The following is a 26,528-nucleotide window of genomic DNA, read 5'->3' as shown; positions in this document are numbered from 1 at the left end:
AACACACCATGAATAGAGAGCACTCAAGGACGTATAGGACATATATGTAGCACAATAAAGGGATAACAAAGTCAGAATTTCTCATTTTACTTCTATTGCTTAGATCTTTTGGTATCCTTTGTTGAACGAACATCAATGCACTACTAGGAGCTAGCTGGCTGCACACATATGCCTCTTCTCATTAGCTCCCCTGATGAGTTCAGCTAGCTCCCAGTAGTGTATTGTCGTTCCTTCAACAAAGGATTCCAAGAGAATGATGCAAATTAGATAATAGAAGTAAATAAGAAAACTGTTTAAAATGAAATGCTCTATATAAATCATGAAAGAAAAAAAATGGGTTTCATTCTGTCTATCACACTAATACAGCACTGCATAAATCTCAAATATACTTTATTTTCTCTAATACCTTGAATACTTTGGTTCTAAAAGATTATGTTGTATTGCATAGATAGACTAATAGACTTTTTGCAGCAACCTAATGATTAGTTCCTAAATCTATATACAAGCACTTAATTTGTTTTTATACTTCTTCTAGGACATTGTTTTTACCGACTGTTTGAAAATATTTTTGATCACAGGCTCAATTGTTTTAACAAATGCCCAAAGCATTGCACGTGAGTAAAATGATCTGAAACAATTTTTTGTGATTTAACCCCTTAACAACACAGATGTACCCTGTACATTGCGTGTCCTATGGGATTTGCCCTGTAATATTGCAGGTCTCTCTGACAGTGAAGACTCTGTGCTATAACGGCATGCCTCATTCCCTGATGCCTACAGAAATAGTATGCTCCCGCTGCTGTTAGCCACACCCATGTAATTTAACCCTTTAAAGGGACATGAAACCCACATTTTTTTTTTCTTTCATGATCCAGATGGGTCAGCAACCTTGGCACCCCAGATGTTTTGGAACTACATTTCCCATGATGTTTAGACAGCTTAAAGAGTGTCTCAGGATCATGGGAAATGTAGTTCCAAAACATCTGGGGTGCCAAGGTTGCTGACCCATCTGGAACATGAAAGAAATAAATTTAGGTTTAACGTCCCTTTAAGTAAAAAGGACAGGGTATTTTGGCTGTCATTAAGGAGCTAATAAAAAAATAAACATAATATGACAGAATGAAAGGAGTGGCTTACTGACCTCACTGAGGCCTAGAGAAGAGGGTCATTGATAGAGCAAAGGGTTGAGAATTGGAATGCATTTGCCTAACCCTAATGAACACCAGCTTCTCTGGGGCAATGCAAAACCTGTAGTTTTTTTTAGCTAAACTGCAGAATAAAGCTGGCAAATAAAATATGTAAGTAAAGTATATGCCTAACTAAACATTTCACAGGGAATTGTTATCTGTTTAAAACTTGTTTAAGCCGATATGTCAGCAGGCTCTCTACAGTGAGTTCCCATATTAGTGCTGACCACACCAGCTGCAAGATTATTAAAGTCAGTGTTTGATTAAACTGGGCCTATGAATGCCAGTAAGGTAAATCAAACCCACACTGTGGGCAAAATTCATCAAAGTGAGAATAAGAAAATTCTCACGTTTGTCGTCAAAAAAAAAACCCTCACAAATGATATCACCAAATTTATGAAAGGTTATGCGCCAATAAAGTCGCAACTTTTCATATGTGCGAACAAATTGACTCATGACCATTCGCAAGTCTTTAATATATGGGAATAAGTTGTCTGGAAATGCCTAAGTCTTGTATTAAACTCTATTGGCATTTTAATATGCCTGTATATATTCGCAGTTCTCATATATTTATGAAAAGTGTTGCATGCAATATTCACTGTTTTTAATCTCGCCAATTCGTAGTTTGTGAGGTAGTGAAAAATAGAGTGATATTGTTGTTTGTTTGAGGGAAAATGGAAAGTGTCTTTTTCTTCTCGTAATGGCTGTATTTAGGGTTAGAAATTGCCCACAACAAGTCACAGAACCTGAAGAATAATAATTAAACAGAAAGTTATATACAGATTTATAAAAAAAGTAAAAAAAATTAAAGTGCAACTGAAATAAGTGTACTAAGAAGAACAAAGATAAGCTCCAAAAAACGGGCAATCTTCCTTGCGAAGGGGCAAAATAAAAATAACTTTAAAGGGATAGTAAGCTCAAAAAATATCTTAATCCGGGCAGAGTCTGGAGCGCCCGAGAATGGCCGCATAATCTTGTTGCTCCGGTCCTGATTATGCCATAAACAGCCTTATTAACCTTGTATTCAAGAAATGAACCCCGAGAAACTTCTCACATATACCCTGAACTCTTGTCTACTAGCAGGCGAAAGCCAAATTTAACCCTTGGTGTTACTCCCTGGACCCAGGACCAGAGTTTTACCTTGAGCACACAGAAGCAGAGGCCATTTTTACTACCTCGTGGCTGCAGGATTTCTTCAATCCAACCGGGCTCCCATTATATGCTGAGGACTGTCACCATCTTTTCTGACCCCCCGGCGGGTACCCTTTGCGGGCCTATCGTTAAGTAGCAGTGCTACCTCACCAGTCACTGCTATAATTCAATCAATGGGGAATTACTTACCACTGCACCAGATGGAGTCTGGGGGAGCAAATCTGCTTGAGCAAATCGCCGGGATCCTGGATGGCCACTTTGCAAGGCTTGAGAGAGCGGTAGATGCGGCTTGGAGGAGTGACAGTGACATAGTTCAGCAGAGTAACATTGAAGTTGCGCATACGGTGTTGCCTAATTTGGAGCCTATTATAGACAGTAGCCTCTCACTATCGTTGCAGATTGACTTACCTCCACTGGACACTGCTATAAGGAAGAGTGAGCTAATGCCGATTGACACAAGGATCCCTGACAAGCCGGTCGAGACAAATCACGCTGCTCCTGCCCAATCTGCTATTGTCTCCTGTGTTGTGTGCGCAATGTCGCTGAACAGTTTGGCCTGGAAGAAGCTAGGGCTCCTGCACATCATCCCACTGGCAGTTATTCTGGACACACTGAGTACGCAGCAGGTGCTGCAAAGGGTATGGAAAATGCCCGATATGGCTCACACCTTAGATATGGTTTTGTATAGTTTGGCAGATAGCCTACCTCAGAGTCACAGGCAGCGCTCCAGGATTGTGTGTAATAAAATGGGGGTAGGCTAGATATTAATAAATAAATGGTAAAGGTGTTGAGCATACGTTTTTGTACCTCCATTGCCTGCTAAATTGACTCCTGTGATCTGGAATGAGGCACCTCAGAGAAACACTGTCTACTTCATTAACACTCAGAACTGCAAGTTTTTTTTGTTTTTTTTTTACTGCTCTTACTAGGTGTATTTTCCTAACCATGATTCGTATGTTACTGTTATTGTTGCTGTCCCAACTAGTTATAAATCTTCTGAGACTCTCAGTTCAGCTTACTACAGATATTTTTCATCTAGGTAAATGTTTGGTAGGCTTGTACATCATTAGCTGCTGGAATTGTATATAAATACAGGACAAGCAAATATACCTATACTGTTTTTGATATATGGCTACTAGCTACATTTTCTATGTTTTGAGGTCTATAACTCCTACAGTGATCTTGTACCTACCAGGCTGAGATGTTATAAAGCACTAGAAGCATCATACTGAGGTCATTTATCTCACACTGTCCAGCTGGTTATTGCAATAGGGGTTGAATGTTTATCTACTATGTTTATTACAGGTCAAATATTGTCTTTTTCCCCAATCTGAATAACCTTTAATTAGATATATGCATATATAGCATTTATTCGATGGGGATTTACTAAAAGTGCTCCAGCTGTGAATCTAGATTTCCCTGATAACACAACTAATTGTGGAGGTTTAATCCTTTTCTAATGTATATTTGCAGGACAAATATATTTAATCTTCCTCAACTTGAAGCAACAATTGACCAATGGTATTTTATACTCTGGTCCTCTGAGACACATATGAGAGTTTCTATTTTCTATTTCCCATTGGAATGCACTGGGTCACGCTGTTTGCGGCCGGGATGGCGGGATCCTGTGTGTGTCTGGGGGTTCGTAGATGTCTCATGACCTATATATAGGCAATAATGGCTCTAATAATAACACCTTCCAAGAAACTTCAGCATTGGTTCACAAATGGGTTAGCTTATAGTGTACAATATCTCCCACTTCTGTTTCCACCAGGTATTCTATCATCTTATCTCTTTATCAGCTACAGCATTAGATTTGAAAATGTATAGTACACAGCATATGAGTGCATGCCTTCCTCAAGAACTGTAACCTGTATTTCTTGTAATTTATGTTCTCCCCCACCACTTTATGAAGCTCCTATGTTGATAAACTTACACCTATGGTATGTTTCCAACCAGGTTTATACACCCTAGGCTCCTTTGGTAAATTCACTCAATTGAAAAGAAATCTTATTCCCCCCCTATTTAACAAACACGCCAGGCAACACAATAAAATTCTGAGGTTTCAATGCTGAGGTCCATGAGAGGTCTCTGAACATGGAGGTAACCTTCAGTTATAAATGTTTAATACTTTTTGTAATGTGGTCCAAGAGTGACCTCTTAGATTGATAAGAAGGTTTAACGTTGGTATTGGCATTTCCTTGAATTTTTGTTTTTTTCTCATCTCTGCAGCAGGTGGTCTGTTTTTCGCTTTGTTTAGTACAACTGAGACTGCATGTAATGTCCAATATTGTGTAACCTATACAATGTAACATGCTATAAGCATATCCAGTTTCTTGTTATATACCGCTGCAATTTTGTATATGTATGCCAATTTATTACCTCAATAAAAAAAAAAAAATATCTTAATCCCATTACACAGGATAGCTAATAATAAAATCTTTGTCAAATACCTTGCATTGCACTACTTTTTCAGTTTCCCTGCTATTTTGACTCAAAAGTGGGTGGATTTCCAAACCCACCATGAGGCTAATCTGCATTAGCCAATCACTGTGGGCAACCGGAGTTCTCCCTTTCCCAGCAGTTCCGGGTAGCTATTAACAGGCCATGCATGCGCTCTCATAGGCAATATTTGCATGCGCATTCCAATCCAGAGTTCCCTGCCTCACGTCACTGCTGTAGTGGTCACATGACCGCAGTTAGTCCTGAGTTGGAGCCAGAGGCGCAGCATTAACATCAGTAAGTGAAGAGTGAGAGAGGCACTGTATCAAATTTAAGTGTTAAGGAATCTCCCCTAGATATACGAGCATTGTAAATAAGTACGCATGTGGGAAAATTTTCAGAAGCCCTGGCAAAAGTCTTCATGTATTGTCGTGCCCATGCATGAGATATCTATTACAAATGCACATGTGTTGGTGGGAGTTAAAGGGACACTGAACCCACATATTTTCTTTTGTGATTCAGATAGAGCATGCACTTTTAAGTACCTTTCAAATTTAGTCCTATTATCAAATTTTCTTCATTCTCTTGGCATCTTTATTTGAACTGCAAGAATGTAAGTTTAGATGCCGGCCCATTTTTGGTGAACAACCTGGGTTGTCCTTGCTGATTGGTGGATAAATTCATCCACCAATAAAATAGTGCTATCCAGAGTTCTGAACCCCCCAAAAAAGCTTAGATGCCTTCTTTTTCAAATAAAGATAGCAAGAGAACGAAGAAAATCTGATAATAGGAGTAAATTAGAAAGTTGCACAAAATGCGTGCTCTATCTGAATCACGAAAGAAAAAAAAATTGGGTTCAGTGTCCCTTTAATTTATGCTAATATTAAATAATCCATGGGCGTTTTATACAATTAGTAGGACAGCCCTTTTTGGTAGGCTGGCAATTGAATCGTCACACTAATACAAGAAATATAGATTTTAACGTTCTTAGAAGCTTTGTTTTTTAAAAAAATTTGAGTTCACATTTATTCATTTATGTTCTGTAAACATGGTGTAGGTTAAAAACAGAAATTTTGAAGTTGACTTTACTAATCCTTTAATATATAAGAAATAACATTCTTACAAACAAACACTTGATTAATTTATTCTGTTCTAATAGGATAAAAACAATTAAACCCATTTACCTATTTAAGATTGATAAATAAAGTGAAAATTATATTTTCAGCCATTCGCTTGACATCGCAAAAAAAATTTGCCCCAAAAATGTCTCTCTAGAATTTCGATAAATACTGGCGACATTTTTGACTTCACACTTTGCAAACTATTGCGGAAGTATTTTAGTCACATTTTTTTGGGGCTTGATAGATTTTGCCCTATAGCTCAACCATACCCATATATCTGATTCTTTCTCTAAGCAATCACTGCATAGCATGTAAGAAAATAAAAAGTGAATGACAATGGTGCATCATTTGATTATCCAGACAGGTATATTTATGACTGAATGCACCATAAGAAATGTGCCTAGCAAGAATAATTGCAAATAAAGTCTTTTCTAGGCAGTAGGATATGGGGAATCATTTGTAAAATTGTCACCTGTCCCTTAAAATACAGAGCCACCTGTCCCTTAAAATACAGAGCATGTGTAACTCATAAGTGTCCAGGAAAACATGACTGAGGTGGCAACCCTATGTTTGCTACTATGACTGAAATTGTTTGGCTCAATCTACTCGTACTAATACCTCTAAATCTCCACCCTTTTCATGTCTAGTTTTGAACTTTCTAATTCCCATTTCATACCAACATTATCCCTGTTTGTCCATTGAGCAAAAAAAAAAAAAAAAAAAGAACAAGACACCAAAATACATTTCTGAATATAATAAATCTTTTTGATTATGTGACTAAATGGTTTCCCACATATTGTGTTTTTATGTATTCTAGGAATGTAAATGGACTTTAAACTTAAAAGGACAGTCTACTCCATAATATTATTGTTTAAAAAGATAAATAATCCCTTTACTACCCATTTCCCATTATATTAACCCTTTAAGGACACAGCTTTCAGTTTGCTCAATTGTTTTATGACGGAAAAATTCCGTCATATGTCCTTAAGAGGTTAATACACTTTTTACCTCTGTGGTTACCTTGTATCTAAGCCTCTGCAGACTGCCCCCTTATCTTAGTTCTTTTGACAGACTTACATTTTAGCCAATAAGTGCTGACTCCTAGGTAATTCAATGGGAGTGAGCCCAATCTTACCTTTATGGCACACAGGAACTAGCGCTGTCTAGCTGTGAAAACTGTCAAAGAGCATATGAGCCTACCTAAGTTTAGCTTTCAACAAAGAATACCAAAAGAACAAAGAAAAGTTGATGATAAACATACATTGGAAAGTTGTTTAAAATTGCATGTCCTATCTGAATCATGCAAGTTTATTTTTGACTAGACTGAGATCTGATCTCTGGTTAATGAATGCTTGTGCAAAGTGCTACCGCGAGTTTGCTGTAGCATTAACCAGCCACTTGTAATGCCTGGTTATTTATCATGCACCCCTAAACAGGCAAATAGCAGGCTCACAATAAATTAGAGTTTCACTTGTAATCTAGCCCTTAGTTTGTATGCAGATCTTGTGCCCTGCAGTGAATAATTGCTGAAGCATAAATAAATAAAATAAAATATTTCCCTTTAACATCAATTATTACACTTCTAAAAAGTGAAGAGATTTGAGAATTTTCTGTAACTTCTGATTTTATTACAGAGAAACAATATACAAACTATCTGCAGGCTCTGCCAAATGGCCAACTTCCAAAGCTAAGGTAAGTTCCAGTTCCTCATTAAAGTATAATCAAATGTTTCATTTATTTCTAATAAAGATAAGAAAATGGAAATTAGGCTCAATGATGCAATACTAATCAGAATGCAGCAAAATTGAATGTCAGCGTAACTGTTGGCTGTCAGGGAGGCTGTAATACAGATATATGCAACTCATTACAATTCTCTATTGCAAACAAAGGGTTAAATGCAGATCATACTTCAGATTATTTATTTACAGACCTAGGGAGTCAGATAGGACAGCTGCTTCTCTCAATAAGAAAATTGTTTCATGTTGCACTGCAATTCACCACTATAATATGTGTGCCACATTGCATCATTTTATTAATATGCATATACACCAGGGGAGTATTATGGCCTAGACTAACAAGGCCCATACCTAGGGCGGCAGATTTGGGGGGGGGCAAGTCCTGCTGATTAGTTATATTTTTATTTATGTATTTGTATTTTTTTTTAATTTTTGTTTTTGGAAAGAAATATGTATGCTGCACATAGGGGAACTATGAGTAGGTGGTGGTGGGGGGGGGGGGGGGCACAGGGCAGTGTGCTGAGCTTTAACTGAGCTGGAGAGGAAGAAGGAAAATGAGGTGGCAGAATTTTGATTGCCTAGGGGGCAGCAGCAGAAAACCTAAATATGCCACTGATATACACATCTTGGTAAAATTGTATTTGTGATACATTTATCCTTTAGAATTAATTTATGATTATAAATATATGTGCTTCATTTTACATGAAACCCCACATTTTTCTTTCATGATTCAGATAGAGCATATAATTTAAATAAAAAAAACTTTCCTATTTACTTCTATGATCAAATTTGTGTCATTCTCTTGGTATCCATTTTTGAAGGAGCAGCAATGCACAACTGGGAGCTAGCTGAACACATCGGGCAAGCCAATGGTGGGACATATATGTGCAGCCACCAATTAACCACTATCTCCCAGTAGTACACTGCTTCTTCTACACTGACATAGGTATGCTTTTCAAAGTAAATTGGAAAGTTGTTTAAAATTGCTCTGAATCATGAAGTTTAATTTTGACTTTACAGTCACAGTAACAAAGCAATACACAATTGCAATACCCCTTTAAAAGTAAGTGTTTCATACATACACCCATAGTAATTCATGCATTATTTACAAAAAATACTTGCACAATTTATTTTTTAAAATAGTGTGTAATAATGTTGTACATTCCAGTTAATTCAATAACAATAAGAAATAGATATGTATGTATGGTACGGTGGTAAAGTATGCAGCAGGGAATAGACTGGTTCATAATATTTCCTTATCTTCCCTTGCAGACCTGGCTAATCCCTTATTTATATAAGATGGGATACAATTCCACCAGCAGTAGGTGAGCCTTGCTATGGAAATGTTATTTGTGCTATATGCAGTAATCATTTGGCGGCGCTTTACAAATAAATGATGATGATAATAATCATATGATACCAAATACTGTATTACATACATTTGCCTGTTTGCTTCTTATACCATGACATATTAGGCAAGTTTAAACTTTTAGCAAATGATTGAATATTCTTTAAAAAGATAGATAATCCCTTTATTACCCATTCCCCAGTTTTGTATAATCAACATTGTTATATTTAATATACTTTTTTACCTCTGTTATTACCTTGTATCTAAGCCTCTGCCGACTGCCCCCCTATTTCAGTTCTTTTGACAGACATTTTAGCCAATCAATGCTGACTCCTAGTTAACTCCACGGGAGTGGTCACAATGATATCTATATGACACAGATGAACTAACACCCTGTAGCTTTAAAAAACTGTCAAATGCATTAAGATTAAAATACAGCCATCAAGGGCTTAGAAATTAGCATATAAGCCTACTTAGGTTTAGCTTTCAACTAAGAATACCAAAAGAATACCAAAAGAACAAAGCAAATTTGATGATAAAAGTAAATTGGAAAGTTGTTTCAAATTGCCTGCCCTACCTGACTCATGACAGTTGAATTTTGACCAGACTGTCCCTTTAATAGCTGACAGCATTCAGTCAGCATTTTTTTCCCTTACAGTAGTCATCCATGGGTCTAAACAATGCAAAAGCATTTCACAACCTCACTGTCCCTTGGGATGTATTGAACAAGCTAGAAACTTGTATTCTTCTGTTGTGGTTGAAACATGTTCACAATAAGTATTGTATTTAAATATGTAATTGTATCAATACTTAAATATTTTCTGTGACTTTTTACATGCATTAACATGAATTTCTGTGCCATAAAAAATGGAACCCCTAAGGTGACCCTTCTAAGAGTTTTACAAACATTATATGAAATGTACAAGCCACTTTTATAAGCTAATTATTGGGTTCATACCTTTTTCAGTAAAGATCACAACTGAAAATACATTGTAATTGCGTAGAGTTTAAAGGGAGCAAAAAATTAATTGATCTAATGTGCTAGAGCAGGGGTCGCCAACCTTTCGGACCTCAGGGACCACTAAACTCACAATTTTGAATCCCGATGCCCCTTGTTTCCGGCAAGCCTTCAGACAGATGAAGGGTGAGTGCCAACTTTTGAGCTAAAAACAGAGAGGCAGAAAGTGGGAAAAAAATAATTATGTTTAAAAGGACCACAAGACTTCCAAGTTACCTCCCCAGTTAGGAATTATTCAAAACTAATTATGATCATGGACAGACATTGGAGTAATAAATTAAGTTTATATCAGAAAGCTCTCAATATGGATGTGAGCTAACAACGACTGATGTTACTGGCAATTACTATGATACTGGTGGGATATGGCTGATCTGCTGGATGGCAATTACTAGAATTCAGATGGAATGGCTTTGTGCGCAGGAAAATTATTAGAATGAAAAATTATTAATATTAATTTAAAAAAAGAAGATGGAGGAGAGGAAGACAAACATTGATGTAAGTCCATCTGAAGGAATTAGGAAAACTACTACAAAGAGACGGGTAAAGGGAAGAAAATAAATGAAATATGAGAAAAAAAAATCTTTCATGTAATTAGCAAGAGTCCATGAGCTAGTGACGTATGGGATATACATTCCTACCAGGAGGGGCAAAGTTTCCCAAACCTCAAAATGCCTATAAATACACCTCCCACCACACCCACAATTCAGTTTTACAAACTTTGCCTCCTATGGAGGTGGTGAAGTAAGTTTGTGCTAGATTCTACGTTGATATGCGCTCTGCAACAGGTTGGAGCCCGGTTTTCCTCTCAGTGTCCAGTGAATGTCAGAGGGATGTGAGGAGAGTATTGCCTATTTGAATTCAATGATCTCCTTCTACGGGGTCTATTTCATAGGTTCTCTGTTATCGGTCGTAGAGATTCATCTCTTACCTCCCTTTTCAGATCGACGATATACTCTTATATATACCATTTCCTCTACTGATTCTCGTTTCAGTACTGGTTTGGCTTTCTACTACATGTAGATGAGTGTCCTGGGGTAAGTAAGTCTTATTTTTGTGACACTCTAAGCTATGGTTGGGCACTTTTATATAAAGTTCTAAATATTTGTGTTTAAACATTTATTTGCCTTGATTCAGGATGTTCAATATTCCTTATTTCAGACAGTCAGTTTCATTATTTGGGATAATGCATTTGAATAATCATTTTTTCTTACCTTTCAATTTGACTTTTTTCCCTGTGGGCGTCATTCTTGGCGCAGACTTTTTTGGCGCAAACATTTTTCTTATTTCCGGCGTCATACTCGTCACCGGAAGTTGCGTCATTTTTTTGACGTTTTTGCGCCAAAAATGTTGGCGTTACCGGATGTGGCGTCATTTTTGGTGCTAAAAGCATTTAGGCGCCAAATAATGTGGGCGTCTTTTTTGGCGCTAAAAAATATGGGCGTCATTATTGTCTCCACATTATTTAGGTCTCATTGTTTATTTGCTTCTGGCATTTTTTCCCATTCCTGAAACTGTCATTTAAGGAATTTGATCAATTTTGCTTTATATGTTGTTTTTTCTATTACATATTGCAAGATGTCTCAGATTGACCCTGAATCAGAAGATATTTCTGGAAAATCGCTGCCTGATGCTGGACCTACCAAAGTTAAGTGTATTTGCTGTAAACTTATGGTATCTATTCCTCCAGCTGTTGTTTGTAATGAATGTCATGACAAACTTGTTAATGCAGATAATATTTCCTTTAGTAATGTTAAATTACCTGTTGCTGTTCCATCAACATCTAATACTCAGAGTGTTCCTGTTAACATAAGAAATTTTGTTTCTAAATCCATTAAGAAGGCTGTCTGTTATTCCTCCTTCTAGTAAACGTAAAAGGTCTTTTAAAACTTCTCATTTTTCAGATGAATTTTTAAATAAACATTATCATTCTGATAATGTTTCCTCTGGTTCAGAGGATTCTGTTTCAGAGGTTGATGCTGATAAATCTTCATATTTATTCAAAATGGAATTTATTCGTTCTTTACTTGAAGTTTTAATTGCATTAGAAATAGAGGATTCTGGTCCTCTTGATACTAAATCTAAATGTTTAAATAAGGTTTTTAAATCTCCTGTAGTTATTCCAGAAGTCTTTCCTGTCCCTGATGCTATTTCTGAAGTAATTTCCAGGGAATGGAATAATTTGGGTAATTCATTTACTCCTTCTAAACGTTTTAAGCAATTATATCCTGTGCCATCTGACAGATTAGAGTTTTGGGACAAAATCCCTAAGGTTGATGGGGCTATCTCTACTCTACTCTTGCTAAACGTACTACTATTCCTACGGCAGATAGTACTTCCTTTAAGGATCCTTTAGATAGGAAAATTTAATCCTTTCTAAGAAAAGTTTACTTATGTTCAGGTAATCTTCTTAGACCTGCCATATCTTTAGCGGATGTTGCTTCAACTTTTTGGTTAGAAGCTTTAGCGCAACAAGTAACAGATCATAATTCTCATAGCATTATTAATCTTCTTCAACATGCTAATAATTTTATTTGTGATGCCATCTTTGATATCATTAGAGTTGATGTCAGGTATATGTCTTTAGCTATTTTAGCTAGAAGAGCTTTATGGCTTAAAACTTGGAATGCTGATATGTCTAAGTCAACTTTGTTTTCCCTTTCTTTCCAGGGTAATAAATTATTTGGTTCACAGTTGGATTCTATTATTTCAACTGTTACTGGGGGGGAAAGGAACTTTTTTACCACAGGATAAAAAATCTAAAGGTAAATTTAGGTTCTATAATCGTTTTCGTTCCTTTCGTCACAATAAGGAACAAAATCCTGATCCTTCCCCTACAGGAGTGGTATCAGTTTGGAAACCATCTCCAGTCTGGAATAAATCCAAGCCTTTTAGAAAGCCAAAGCCAGCTCCCAAGTCAACATGAAGGTGCGGCCCTCATTCCAGCCCAGCTGGTAGGGGGCAGATTACGGTTTTTCAAAGAAATTTGGATCAATTCGATTCACAATCTTTGTATTCAGAACATTGTTTCAGAAGGGTACAGAATAGGCTTCAAGATAAGGCCTCCTGCAAGAAGATTTTTTCTTTCCCGTGTCCCAGTAAATCCAGTGAAGGCTCAAGCATTTCTGAAATGTGTTTCAGATCTAGAGTTGTCTGGAGTAATTATGCCAGTTCCAGTTCTGGAACAGGGGCTGGGGTTTTACTCAAATCTCTTTACTGTACCAAAGAAGGAGAATTCCTTCAGACCAGTTCTGGATTTAAAAATATTGAATCATTATGTAAGGATACCAACATTCAAAATGGTAATTATAAGGACTATTCTGCCTTTTGTTCAGCAAGGGCATTATATGTCCACAATAGATTTACAGGATGCATATCTGCATATTCCGATTCATCCAGATCACTATCAGTTTCTGAGATTCTCTTTCCTAGACAAGCATTACCAGTTTGTGGCTCTGCCGTTTGGCCTAGCAACAGCTCCAATGATTTTTACAAAGGTTCTCGGTGCCCTTCTGTCTGTAATCAGAGAACAGGGTATTGTGGTATTTCCTTATTTGGACGATATCTTGGTACTTGCTCAGTCTTCACATTTAGCAGAATCTCATACGAATCCACTTGTATCGTTTCTTCAAGAACATGGTTGGAGGATCAATTTACCAAAGAGTTCATTGATTCCTCAGACAAGGGTAACCTTTTTAGGTTTCCAGATAGATTCAGTGTCCATGACTCTGTCTCTGACAGACAAGAGACGTCTAAAATTGGTTTCAGCTTGTCGAAACCTTCAGTCTCAATCATTCCCTTCGGTAGCCTTATGCATGGAAATTCTAGATCTTATGACTGCTGCGTCGGACGCGATCCCCTTTGCTCGTTTTCACATGCGACCTCTTCAGCTTTGTATGCTGAACCAGTGGTGCAGGGATTATACAAAGATATCTCAATTAATATCTTTAAAACCGATTGTACGACACTCTCTGACGTGGTGGACAGACCACCATCGTTTAGTTCAGGGGGCTTCTTTTATTCTTCCAACCTGGACTGTGATTTCAACAGATGCAAGTCTGACAGGTTGGGGAGCTGTTTGGGGGTCTCTGACAGCACAAGGGGTTTGGTAATCTCAGGAGGTGAGATTACCGATCAATATTTTGGAACTCCGTGCAATTTTCAGAGCTCTTCAGTCATGGCCTCTTCTAAAGAGAGAGTCGTTCATTAATTTTCAGACGGACAATGTCACGACTGTGGCATATGTCAATCATCAAGGAGGGACTCAGTCCTCTGGCTATGAAAGAAGTATCTCGAATATTGGTATGGGCAGAATCAAGCTCCTGTCTAATTTCTGCGGTCCATATCCCAGGTATAGACAATTGGGAAGCGGATTATCTCAGTCGCCAAACGTTACATCCGGGCGAATGGTCTCTTCACCCAGAGGTATTTCTTCAGATTGTTTAAATGTGGGAACTTCCAGAAATAGATCTGATGGCTTCTCATCTAAACAAGAAACTTCCCAGGTATCTGTCCAGATCCCGGGATCCTCAGGCAGATGTCACTTCCTTGGAAGTATCATCCTGCCTATATCTTTCCGCCTCTAGTTCTTCTTCCAAGAGTAATTTCCAAGATTCTAAAGGAGTGCTCGTTTGTTCTGCTGGTGGCTCCAGCATGGCCTCACAGGTTTTGGTATGCGGATCTTGTCCGGATGGCCACTTGCCAACCGTGGACTCTTCCGTTAAGACCAGACCTTCTATCGCAAGGTCCATTTTTCCATCAGGATCTCCAATCCTTAAATTTGAAGGTATGGAGATTGAACGCTTGATTCTCAGTCATAGAGGTTTCTCTGACTCTGTGATTAATACTATGTTACAGGCTCGTAAATCTGTATCTAGGAAGATATATTATCGAGTCTGGAAGATTTACATTTCTTGGTGTCTTTCTCATCATTTTTCTTGGCATTCTTTTAGAATTCCTAGAATTTTACAGTTTCTTCAGGATGGTTTGGATAAAGGTTTGTCTGCAAGTTCCTTGAAAGGACAAATCTCTGCTCTTTCTGTTCTTTTTCACAGAAAGATTGCTAGTCTTCCTGATATTCATTGTTTTGTACAAGCTTTGGTTCATATAAAACCTGTTATTAAGTCAATTTCTCCTCCTTAGAGTTTGAATTTGGTTCTGGGGACTCTTCAAGCTCCTCCATTTGAACCTATGCATTCGCTGGACATTAAATTACTTTCTTGGAAAGTTTTGTTTCTTTTGGCCATCTCTTCTGCTAGAAGAGTTTCTGAATTATAAGCTCTTTCTTGTGAGTCTCCTTTTCTGATTTTTCATCAGGATAAGGCGGTGTTGCGAACTTCTTTTAAATTTTTACCTAAGGTTGTGAATTCTAACAACATTAGTAGAGAAATTGTGGTTCCTTCATTGTGTCCTAATCCTAAGAATTCTAAGGAAAGATCGTTGCATTCTTTGGATGTAGTTAGAGCTTTGAAATATTATGTTGAAGCTACTAAAAATTTCCGAAAGACTTCTAGTCTATTTGTTATCTTTTCCGGTTCTAGGAAAGGTCAGAAGGCCTCTGCCATTTCTTTGGCGTCTTGGTTAAAGTCTTTGATTCATCATGCTTATGTCGAGTCGGGTAAAACTCCGCCTCAAAGGATTACAGCTCATTCTACTAGGTCAGTTTCTACTTCCTGGGCGTTTAGGAATGAAGCTTCAGTTGATCAGATTTGCAAAGCAGCAACTTGGTCTTCTTTGCTTACTGTCACTAAATTCTATCATTTTGATGTGTTTTCTTCTTCTAAAGCAGTTTTTGGTAGAAAAGTACTTCAGAAAGCTGTTTCAGTTTGATTCTTCTGCTTATAATTTCAGTTTTTTTCATTATAAGATTTAAACTTTATTTTGGGTGTGGATTATTTTCAGCGGAATTGGCTGTCTTTATTTTATCCCTCCCTCTCTAGTGACTCTTGCGTGGAAGATCCACATCTTGGGTATTCATTATCCCATACGTCACTAGCTCATGGACTCTTGCTAATTACATGAAGGAAAACATAATTTATGTAAGAACTTACCTGATAAATTCATTTCTTTCAGATTAGCAAGAGTCCATGAGGCCCATCCTTTTTTGTGGTGGTTATGATTTTTTCTTGTATAAAGCACAATTATTCCAATTCCTTATTTTTTATGCTTTCGCACTTTTGTCTTATCATCCCACTTCTTGGCTATGCGTTAAACTGATTTGTGGGTGTGGTGAGGGGTGTATTTATAGGCATTTTGAGGTTTGGGAAACTTTGCCCCTCCTGGTAGGAATGTATATCTCATACGTCACTAGCTCATGGACTCTTGCTAATATGAAAAATGAATTTATCAGGTAAGTTCTTACATAAATTATGTTTTTTTTTTTAATATACTTTAATTCCACTATTTCAAGCCAAGACTATACCAACCTCTGCTGGCTTTATAATGGAAGCATATTTCTCTGAGCAGTGGAGTTAAAATACAATCTAGTTGCTCAGTACTATGCAACATGCATAGGGAGATTGTAATTTAACTCCTCCGTCGGTTTTCAATGATTTCCAGCCAGGCACTGTAGGGAGTTGCAGCGCGATGGGAGCAATACCATCAGAGGAGATTAATTCCTGCTTGATGGTGTCAAAGACCACCAATATCTTCTCGTGGTCCACCAGTGAGCACTTTATTTTTGCACTATTACTTGAATGGAACTAAGCATTTAACCCCTACAATAACGTTAAATACATGGTTAGATTAAATCCTTAGCTGATTTGCATGCATATGCCACAACTGAGCTTTCGCCAGCCTTTGAGCAACTACGGCTGCAGGTTCTCGCCGTATTTAACAAGCAGTGTCACCGTCTGTAACGATCAGGCATCTGCCCAATCGTGCTCTGGCTCTATATGAGGCAGATGCCTGAAGCTTCAGGAGCTCCAGATCTCAGCTGTAACTTAACAGCTGAGAGTGCTAGAGTATCCTGAAGCCACAACGTATATATACATTGTGTGATACGATAGCCAAAGTACTGCACAACATATATATACAAAGTATTGGGTGAATGGGTTATTATAAAAAAGCCCTAATCTAAAAAAAAACAACCTAAGTCTAACCCCAAAATAGGTACTCGCCATTCCTGAAGTCCGGCGGTGAAGGTCTTCCAGGCGGCGACATCTTCATCCAGAGTGAAGGAGGTGCGGAGCGGAGGTGGCCGTGGACACACCCAGTGTGGAGGATCCTCTTCATGCAATGCCGCCGCACACTGAAGCTTGAATGCAAGGTACCCATTTCTTTCATGTAATTAGCAAGAGTCCATGAGCTAGTGACGTATGGGATATACATTCCTACCAGGAGGGGCAAAGTTTCCCAAACCTCAAAATGCCTATAAATACACCCCTCACCACACCCACAAATCAGTTTTACAAACTTTGCCTCCCATGGAGGTGGTGAAGTAAGTTTGTGCTAGATTCTACGTTGATATACGCTCCGCAGCAGGTTGGAGCCCGGTTTTCCTCTCAGCGTGCAGTGAATGTCAGAGGGATGTGAAGAGAGTATTGCCTATTTGAATTCAATGATCTCCTTCTACGGGGTCTATTTCATAGGCTCTCTGTTATCGGTCGTAGAGATTCATCTCTTACCTCCTTTTTCAGATCGACGATATACTCTTATATATACCATTACCTCTACTGATTCTCGTTTCAATACTGGTTTGGCTTTCTACTACATGTAGATGAGTGTCCTGGGGTAAGTAAGTCTTATTTTCTGTGACACTCTAAGCTATGGTTGGGCACTTTTATATAAAGTTCTAAATATATGTGTTTAAACATTTATTTGCCTTGATTCAGGATGTTCAACGTTCCTTATTTTCAGACAGTCAGTTTCATATTTGGGATAATGCATATGAATAAATCAATTTTTTCTTACCTTAAAAATTTGACTTTTTTCCTGTGGGCTGTTAGGCTCGCGGGGGCTGAAAATGCTTCATTTTATTGCGTCATTCTTGGCGCAAAAAATTTCTTGTCATTTCCGGTGTCATACGTGTCGCCGGAAGTTGCGTCATTTTTTTTGACGTTTTTGCGCCAAAAAAATGTCGCCGTTACCGGATGTGGCGCCATTTTTTGCGCCAAAAGCATTTAGGCGCCAAATAATGTGGGCGGCTTTTTTGGCGCTAAAAAATTTGAGCGTCATTGTTGTCTCCACAATATTTAAGTCTCATTATTTATTGCTTCTGGTTGCTAGAAGCTTGTTCATTGGCATTTTTCTTTCGCATTCCTGAAACTGTCATTTAAGGAATTTGATCAATTTTGCTTTATATGTTGTTTTTTCTATTACATATTGCAAGATGTCTCAGATTGTCCCTGAATCAGAAGCCACTTCTGGAAAAACGCTTAACTGAGTTTCAGTTCTACCAAAGCTAAGTTCATTTATTTTAAATGTTATAAATGTTTATCTTTAGCTATGGTTTGTAATATGTTATTATGTTATACTTTTACATGCGGAATCCATTAGTATTTATGCTTTATATATTTCCATTCTTACAAGAAATATGTAGAAGATTTATAAGAAATATTTTTCTGATTCTATTTTAAAGGCTTTGTCTGACTTCGTGCCTTCTAATAAAATTTTTAGGTCTCTTTCACTTCTTTTTTAATTATTGAAGTTTCAAATGACCAACAACATACTGATTTATCCTTCTCTGATGATGTTTTTTTCTCTTTCAGAAATTTTCTTCATCAGATATTGACACTAACAAATCTACTTTTTTTATTATTTTTCTATTATTAAAGTACATTTGTTCTTTGTTGAAAAGGTGTTGATTATTTTGGATATTAAGGTAACTAGTTCTTTAAGACTAGCTGACACTATTTCTGCCTATTTATTTCTTCTGTGTTTTCAGAGGTTTTCTTTCCAATTCCCCATACTAGGGAATAGAATAGGCTGAGAATTTTCTTTTATTCCTTCTTCAAAGGTTTTAAACTATATTCTTTGCCAGCAGTTAAATTCAATTTGGAGGGTTCCAAAATTTATTGGGGCTATCTCTAATTCTACTAATTATGCTATTGTTTCTATAGCAACATAGTATTTGTTTTCCTTTAGATAGTTATATCTTATGGAAAATTATTTAGTTTCAGGTACTTTTCTTGGTCCTGTGATTTATTTGGATATTGCAATTGCTTCATTTTCTCTGTTTACTTTAAGATCAAGTGTCAGATTATGATTTATTTTAGCATTGTTAAAGGACAACATTTACTAGACTAGGTGCTGTTGCATTTGTCTTGTTTTGCATTTATTATGCAAGTCCAATGTATTGGCTGGTCCTTTAAACTGGACTATCATGCTAATAATTTCATTTGTGTCTTCATTTTATTGAATATTTTCGCAAATGAGGGTTAATCTATGTCTTTAGCTTTTTTAGCTAGAAGAATTTTGTGATTTTTTTTAAAAAATAAAAATAAAAAAAAATCCATATTTCTTTTGTTATAAGATAATCAATTATTTTTTTTATAATTGGATTCAATTCTTAACTGTTACTCTGGGCTTCAAGATTGAGTTCTAAGACTAAAACTTTAAGCTTATATTAGTTTGGTTTTTCTTATTAAGGAACAAATTCCTGAGTTCTTTCCCAAGTAGCATGTTTATAATTGGAGTTCGAAATCAGCTCCCTAATATTGCAATGTACGTGCTGTATTCCAGCTTGGCTGTTAAGGGGCAGGTTAAGACTTCTTTGAAATTTATTTTGTCCAAATTTCTCTGATTTTATTCCAGTAAGGCTAACACTTTCTTTAACTGTGTTTCTGTCCTATATATTTTGGGTACTGTTGAAGCATGGCTGGGCACCCATGGGGTTCAAGCGCTGCTCAGACCTGGAATCTTCTGGGGTATTTCTTCCAGTTCCTTTTGAGGAACCAGGTTTTGGAGTTTTATTCAAACTATTTTGCCTTTTTATGGTCATTGATAGCATTATTTGTTTTCATTAGATACAATAAATGCATATTTTCATTTTTCTGTTTTCATTCAGATTATTTTCTGAGGATGCGGAATCTCATATGATTCACTTGCTCTTCAGGACATAGTTAGAGGATCTTTTTTTTCAAAAGCTCTTGATTCCTCACACAAGGGTCACCTTTTTTAGGTTTCCAGATAGTTTGTGTCACTGTCCTTGTCTCTATCAGACAAGGGATAATTTTATTGGGTTCCGTCTATCGGTACCTTTAGTCTCTTATTTCCTTCAGTTGCTATATATGCATAGAAGTTTTTAGGTCTTATGGCCGCAGCATTGGATTCAATTCCCTTTGCTCATTTTCACTAGAAAGAACCTTTCCAGTCTTTTATAAGTGTTGTTTCTTCAAGAACATGGTTGGAGGATCAATTTACCAAAAAGTTCATTTGATTCCTCAGACAAGGGTAACCTTTTTAGGTTTCCTGATAGATTCAGTGTTCTTGACTCTGTCTCTGACGGACAAGAGACGTCTCTGAAATTGGTTTCAGCTTGTCGAATCCTTCAGTCTCAATCTTTCCCTTCGGTAGCCTTATGCATGGAAATTCTAGCTCTTATGACTGCTGCATTGGACGCGATCCTCTTTGCTCGTTTTCACATGGGACCTCTTCAGCTCTGTATGCTGAACCAGTGGTGCAGGGATTATACAAAGATATCTCAATTAATATCTTTAAAACCGATTGTATGACACTCTCTGACGTAGTGGACAGACCACCATTGTTTAGTTCAGGGGGCTTCTTTTGTTTTTCCGACCTGGACTGTGATTTCAACAGATGCAAGTCTGACAGGTTGGGGAGCTGTTTGGGGGTCTCTGACAGCACAAGGGGTTTGGGATTCTCAGGAGGTGAGATTACCAATCAACATTTTTGAACTCCGTGCAATTTTCAGAGCTCTTCAGTCATGGCCTCTTCTAAAGAGAGAGTCGTTCATTTGTTTTCAGACGGACAATGTCACAACCGTGGCATATGTCAATCATCAAGGAGGGACTCAGTCCTCTGGCTATAAAAGAAGTATCTTGAATACTGGTATGGGCGGAATCCAGCTCCTGTCTAATTTCTGCGGTTCATATCCCAGGTATAGACAATTGGGAAGCGGATTATCTCAGTCGCCAAACGTTGCATCCGGGCGAATGGTCTCTTCACCCAGAGGTATTTCTTCAGATTGTTCAAATGTGGGGACTTCCAGAAATAGATCTGATGGCTTCTCATCTAAACAAGAAGCTTCCCAGGTATCTGTCCAGATCCAGGGATCCTCAAGCGGAGGCAGTGGATGCATTGTCACTTCCTTGGAAGTATCATCCTGCCTATATCTTTCCGCCTCTAGTTCTTCTTCCAAGAGTGATTTCCAAGATTCTAAAGGAATGCTAGTTTGTTCTGCTGGTGGCTCCAGCATGGCCTCACAGGTTTTGGTATGCAGATCTTGTCCAGATGGCTACTTGCCAACCGTGGACTCTTCCGTTAAGACCAGACCTTCTATCGCAAGGTCCTTTTTTCCATCAGGATCTCAAATCCTTAAATTTGAAGGTATGGAGATTGAACGCTTGATTCTCAGTCATAGAGGTTTCTCTGACTCTGTGATTAATACTATGTTACAGGCTCGTAAAACTGTATCTAGGAAGATATATTATCGAGTCTGGAAGATTTACATTTCTTGGTGTTTTTCTCATTTTTCTTGGCATTTTTTTAGAATTCCTAGAATTTTACAGTTTCTTCAGGATGGTTTGGATAAAGGTTTGTCTGCAAGTTCCTTGAAAGGACAAATCTTTGCTCTTTCTGTTCTTTTTCACAGAAAGATTGCTAGTCTTCCTGATATTCATTGTTTTGTACAAGCTTTGGCTCGTATAAAACCTGTTATTAAGTCACTTTCTCCTCCTTGGAGTTTGAATTTGGTTCTGGGGGCTCTTCAAGCTCCTCCGTTTGAACCTATGCATTCACTGGACATTAAATTACTTTCTTGGAAAGTTTTGTTTCTTTTGGCCATCTCTTCTGCTAGAGTTTCTGAATTATCTGCTCTTTCTTGTGAGTCTCCTTTTCTGATTTTTCATCAGGATAAGGCGGTGTTGCGAACTTCTTTTACATTTTTACCTAAGGTTGTGAATTCTAACAACATTAGTAGAGAAATTGTGGTTCCTTCATTGTGTCCTAATCCTAAGAATTCTAAGGAAAAGTTGTTTCATTCTTTGGATGTAGTTAGAGCTTTGAAATATTATGTTGAAGCTACTAAGGATTTCCGAAAGACTTCTAGTCTATTTGTTATCTTTTCTGGTTCTAGGAAAGGTCAGAAGGCTTCTGCCATTTCTTTTGCATCTTGGTTAAATTCATCATGCTTATGTCGAGTCGGGTAAATCTCCGCCTCAAAGGATTACAGCTCATTCTACTAGGTCAGTTTCTACTTCCTGGGCGTTTAGGAATGAAGCTTCAGTTGATCAGATTTGCAAAGCAGCCACTTGGTCTTCTTTGTATTCTTTTACTTAATTCTACCATTTTGATGTGTTTTCTTCTTCTGAAGCAGTTTTTGGTAGAAAAGTACTTCAGGCAGCTGTTTCAGTTTGATTCTTCTGCTTATAATTTCAGTTTTTTTCATTATAAGATTTAAACTTTTTGTTTTGGGTGTGGATCATTTTTCAGCGGAATTGGCTGTCTTTATTTTATCCCTCCCTCTCTAGTGACTCTTGCGTGGAAGATCCACATCTTGGGTATTCATTATCCCATACGTCACTAGCTCATGGACTTGCTAATTACATGAAAGAAAACATAATTTATGTAATAACTTACCTGATAAATTAATTTCTTTCATATTAGCAAGAGTCCATGAGGCCCACCCTTTTTTGTGGTGGTTATGATTTTTTTGTATAAAGCACAATTATTCCAATTCCTTATTTTTTATGCTTTCACACTTTTTTTTCTTATCACCTCACTTCTTGGCTATACGTTAAACTGATTTGTGGGTGTGGTGAGGGGTGTATTTATAGGCATTTTGAGGTTTGGGAAACTTTGCCCCTCCTGGTAGGAATGTATATCCCATACGTCACTAGCTCATGGACTCTTGCTAATATGAAAGAAATTAATTTATCGGGTAAGTTCTTACATAAATTATGTTTTTATATTTGGGGTACCTTGCATTCCTATTGGCTAATATTTTCACATCAGCCAATAGGATGAAAGCTACTGAAATCCTATTGGCTGATTTGAAAATATCAGCCAATAGGAATGCAAGGTACCACAAATATAAAACGGGTACCTTGCATTCAAGCTTCAGTGTGCGGTGGCGATCTCATGAAGAGGAACCTCCGCGCTGGGTGTCTCTGCAGCCGCCGTTCGTGCTCAGCAGCGACCTCCATTTCAGGCCGCCTTCGCTCTGGATAAAGATAGAAGAGGTCCCCGCGCTGGATGAAGATGTTGACGCTTGTAAGAAGACCTTTACCGCCGGACTTCAGGAATGGTGACTACCTATTTCCGGGTTAGACTTAAAGGGACATGAAACCCAAATTTTTTATTTCATGATTTAGAAAGAGCATGTCGTTTTAAACAACTTTCTAATTTACTTCTATTATCTAATTTGTTTTATCCTCTTAATATTCTTTGCTGAAAAGCATATCTAGATAGGCTCAGTAGGTGCTGATTGGTTGCTGCACATAGAAGCTTCATGTGATTGGCTCACCCATGTGCATTGCTTTTTTCTTCAACTAAGGATATCTAAAAAATGAAGCAAAATAAATAAAAGAAGTAAATTGGATTGTTGTTTAAATTTGTATTATCTATCTGAATCATGAAAGAAAAATTTTGGGTTTAGTGTCCCTTTAAGTTGTTTTTTTTGGGGGGGGGGTTTAGATTAGGGCTTTTTTATTTTAATGGACTGCAAAAGAGCTGAATGCCCCTTTAGGGGCAATGGTTTTTTTAGTGTTAGGTTTTTTTATTTGGGGGGGCTTGGTGGGTTAGGGGGGTTTACTGTTAGGGGTTAATTTGTATTTTTTAAATAAAATAGCTGATCGCTTTAGGGAAATGCCCTACAAAAGGCCCTTTTAAGGGCTATTGGTAGTTTAGTGTTAGATTAGGGGGTGTTTTTATTATGGGGGGCTTTTTTACTTTTATAGTGGTATTAGATTAGGTTTACATTTTTTATTTTTGATAATTTCGCTTATTTATATAAGACCATTGTTTTATATAACATTGAAAATAACATTTAATCAGTCAATTAAAATATTAACTGCAAAAACTGTGCTCTTCATTGTATAGTACCAGAGAGTGTAACACACTATTTAAGGACTTTTCTCCAGATCACACTATGGAAAGAATGATAATTAAAGGGGCAGTAAACACCTTATAATTACAAGATAACTGTTGTTTTGCTATAGTATAACGTCAGCCAAAGTTTAACATATTTAAAATAAATGAACACCTAGTTTCCTGCATTTGTTTTTAAATAGCCTAACTCCACCCACTACTTACCTCATATGGAGAAACCAATCTGAGCTAGTATAAAATGCACTACTAGGAGCTAGTTGAATACATCAGGTGAGCCAATGACAAGAAGCATATATGTGCCTACACCAATCAGCAGTTAGCTCCCAGTAGTGCATTGTATGAATTTTAATAAAGGATACCAAGAGAACAAAATGAATTAGATCGTAGAAAATTGGAAAGTTGTTTAAAATTCTCAATTTAAATATAAATAACAAGGGAGTGGACATTATCTGTATTTTGTAGAAATTGCATTTTTGTTTCAACATTGAGATACAGATATACAGTATCTCACAAAAGTGAGTACACCCCTCACATTTTTGTAAATATTTTATTATATCTTTTCATGTGACAACACTGAAGAAATGACACTTTACTACAATGTAAAGTAGTGAGTGTAAAGCCTGTACAACAGTGTAAATTTGCTGTCCCCTCAAAATAACTCAACACACAGCCATTAATGTCTAAACCACTGGCAACAAAAGTGAGTACACCCCTAAGTGTAAATGTCCAAATTCGGCCCAATTAGCCATTTTTCCTCCCCGGTGTCATGCAACTCATTAGTGTTACAAGATCTCAGGTGTGAATGGGGAGCAGGTGTGTTAAATTTGGTGTTATCACTCTCACACTCTCATACTGGTCACTAGAAGTTCAACATGGCAACTCATGGCAAAGAACTCTCTGAGGATCTGAAAAAAAGAATTGTTGCTTTACATAAAGATGGCCTAGGCTATAAGAAGATTGCCAAGACCCTGAAACTGAAACCGCTGTATGGTCTTGCCCACCGTGCTGCAGCTCACAGGACAGGTTCCACTCAGAACAGGCCTCGCCATGGTCGACCAAAGAAGTTGAGTGCACGTGCTCAGCATCATATCCAGAGGTTGTCTTTGGGAAATAGATGTATGAGTTCTGCCAGCATTGCTGCAGTGGTTAAAGGCATGGGGGGTCAGCCTGTCAGTGCTCAGACCATATGCTGCACACTGCATCAAATTGGTCTGCATGGCTGTCTCCACAGAAGGAACCCTCTTCTAAAGATGATGCACAAGAAAGCCTGCAAAAAAATTTCTGAAGGCAAGCAGACTAAGGACATGGATTACTGGAACCATGTCCTGTGGTCCAATGAGACCAAGATAAACTTATTTGGTTCAGATGGTGTCAAGCATGTGTGGCGGAAACCAGGTGAGGAGTACAAAGACAAGTGTGTCTTGCCTACAGTCAAGCATGCTAGTGGGAGTGTCATGGTCTGGGCCTGCATGAGTGCTGCCGGCACTGGGGAGCTACAGTTCATTGAGGGAACCATGAATGCCAACATGTACTGTGACATACTGAAGCAGAACATGATCCCCTCCCTTCAGAGTATTCAGTATTCCAACATAACGACCGCAAACACACCTCCAAGACGACCACTGCCTTTCTAAAGAAGCTGAGGGTAAAGGTGATGGACTGGCCAAACATGTCTAAAGACCTAAACCCTATTGAGCATCTATGGGGCATTCTCAAATGGCTGGTGGGGGAGCACAAGGTTTCTAACACCTATCAGCTCTGATGTTATCATGGAGGAGTGGAAGAGGACTCCAGTGGCAACCTGTGAAGCTCTGGTGAACTCAATGTCCAAGAGGGTTAAGGCAGTGCTGGAAAATAATGGTAGCCACACAAAATATTGACACTTTTTGGGCCCAATTTGGACATTTACACTTAGGGGTGTACTCACTTTTGTTGCCATCAGTTTAGACATTAATGGCCGTGTGTTGAGTTTTTCTGAGTGGACAGCCAAGTTACACTGTTATACAGGCTGTACACTCACTAATTTACATTGTAGCAAAGTATCATTTCTTCAGTGTTGTCACATGAAAATATATAATAAAATATTTACAAAAATGTGAGGGGTGTACTCACTTTTGTGAGATACTGTACATGTTATAAAATACATTTCAAAGCTGGCAAGTGTATTGTACTATATAAAACCCTATTCTCTATTTTTTTTAAACTACCTTTTCAGAAATAGTTATGCATTCAATCACATGCCTCAGTTTTAATAAATACTATAAAAGAAATAAATATTACCAATAAAATGAGGTTATA

The 26,528-nt window shown here is 37.6% G+C and overlaps 1 protein-coding gene across 1 annotated transcript in view; it reads left to right on the top strand.

Moving 5' to 3' along the window:
* Positions 1–26,528, top strand: part of LOC128638020 (amiloride-sensitive sodium channel subunit alpha-like) — a 122,938-nt gene that overhangs the window by 69,763 nt on the left and 26,647 nt on the right. Inside the window, exons 9-11 of the mRNA XM_053689898.1 lie at positions 536–614; positions 7,537–7,594; positions 8,911–8,963. Of these exons, the coding sequence (XP_053545873.1) occupies positions 536–614; positions 7,537–7,594; positions 8,911–8,963 (190 nt within the window). The remainder of the gene's footprint in view (positions 1–535; positions 615–7,536; positions 7,595–8,910; positions 8,964–26,528) is intronic.

The sequence above is a fragment of the Bombina bombina genome, chromosome 8, assembly GCF_027579735.1.
Source record: "Bombina bombina isolate aBomBom1 chromosome 8, aBomBom1.pri, whole genome shotgun sequence".
NCBI classification, from domain to species: Eukaryota; Metazoa; Chordata; class Amphibia; order Anura; family Bombinatoridae; genus Bombina; species Bombina bombina.
The sequence above is the reverse complement of the archived record's forward strand: the minus strand, read 5'-3'. Positions and strand labels throughout refer to the sequence as shown.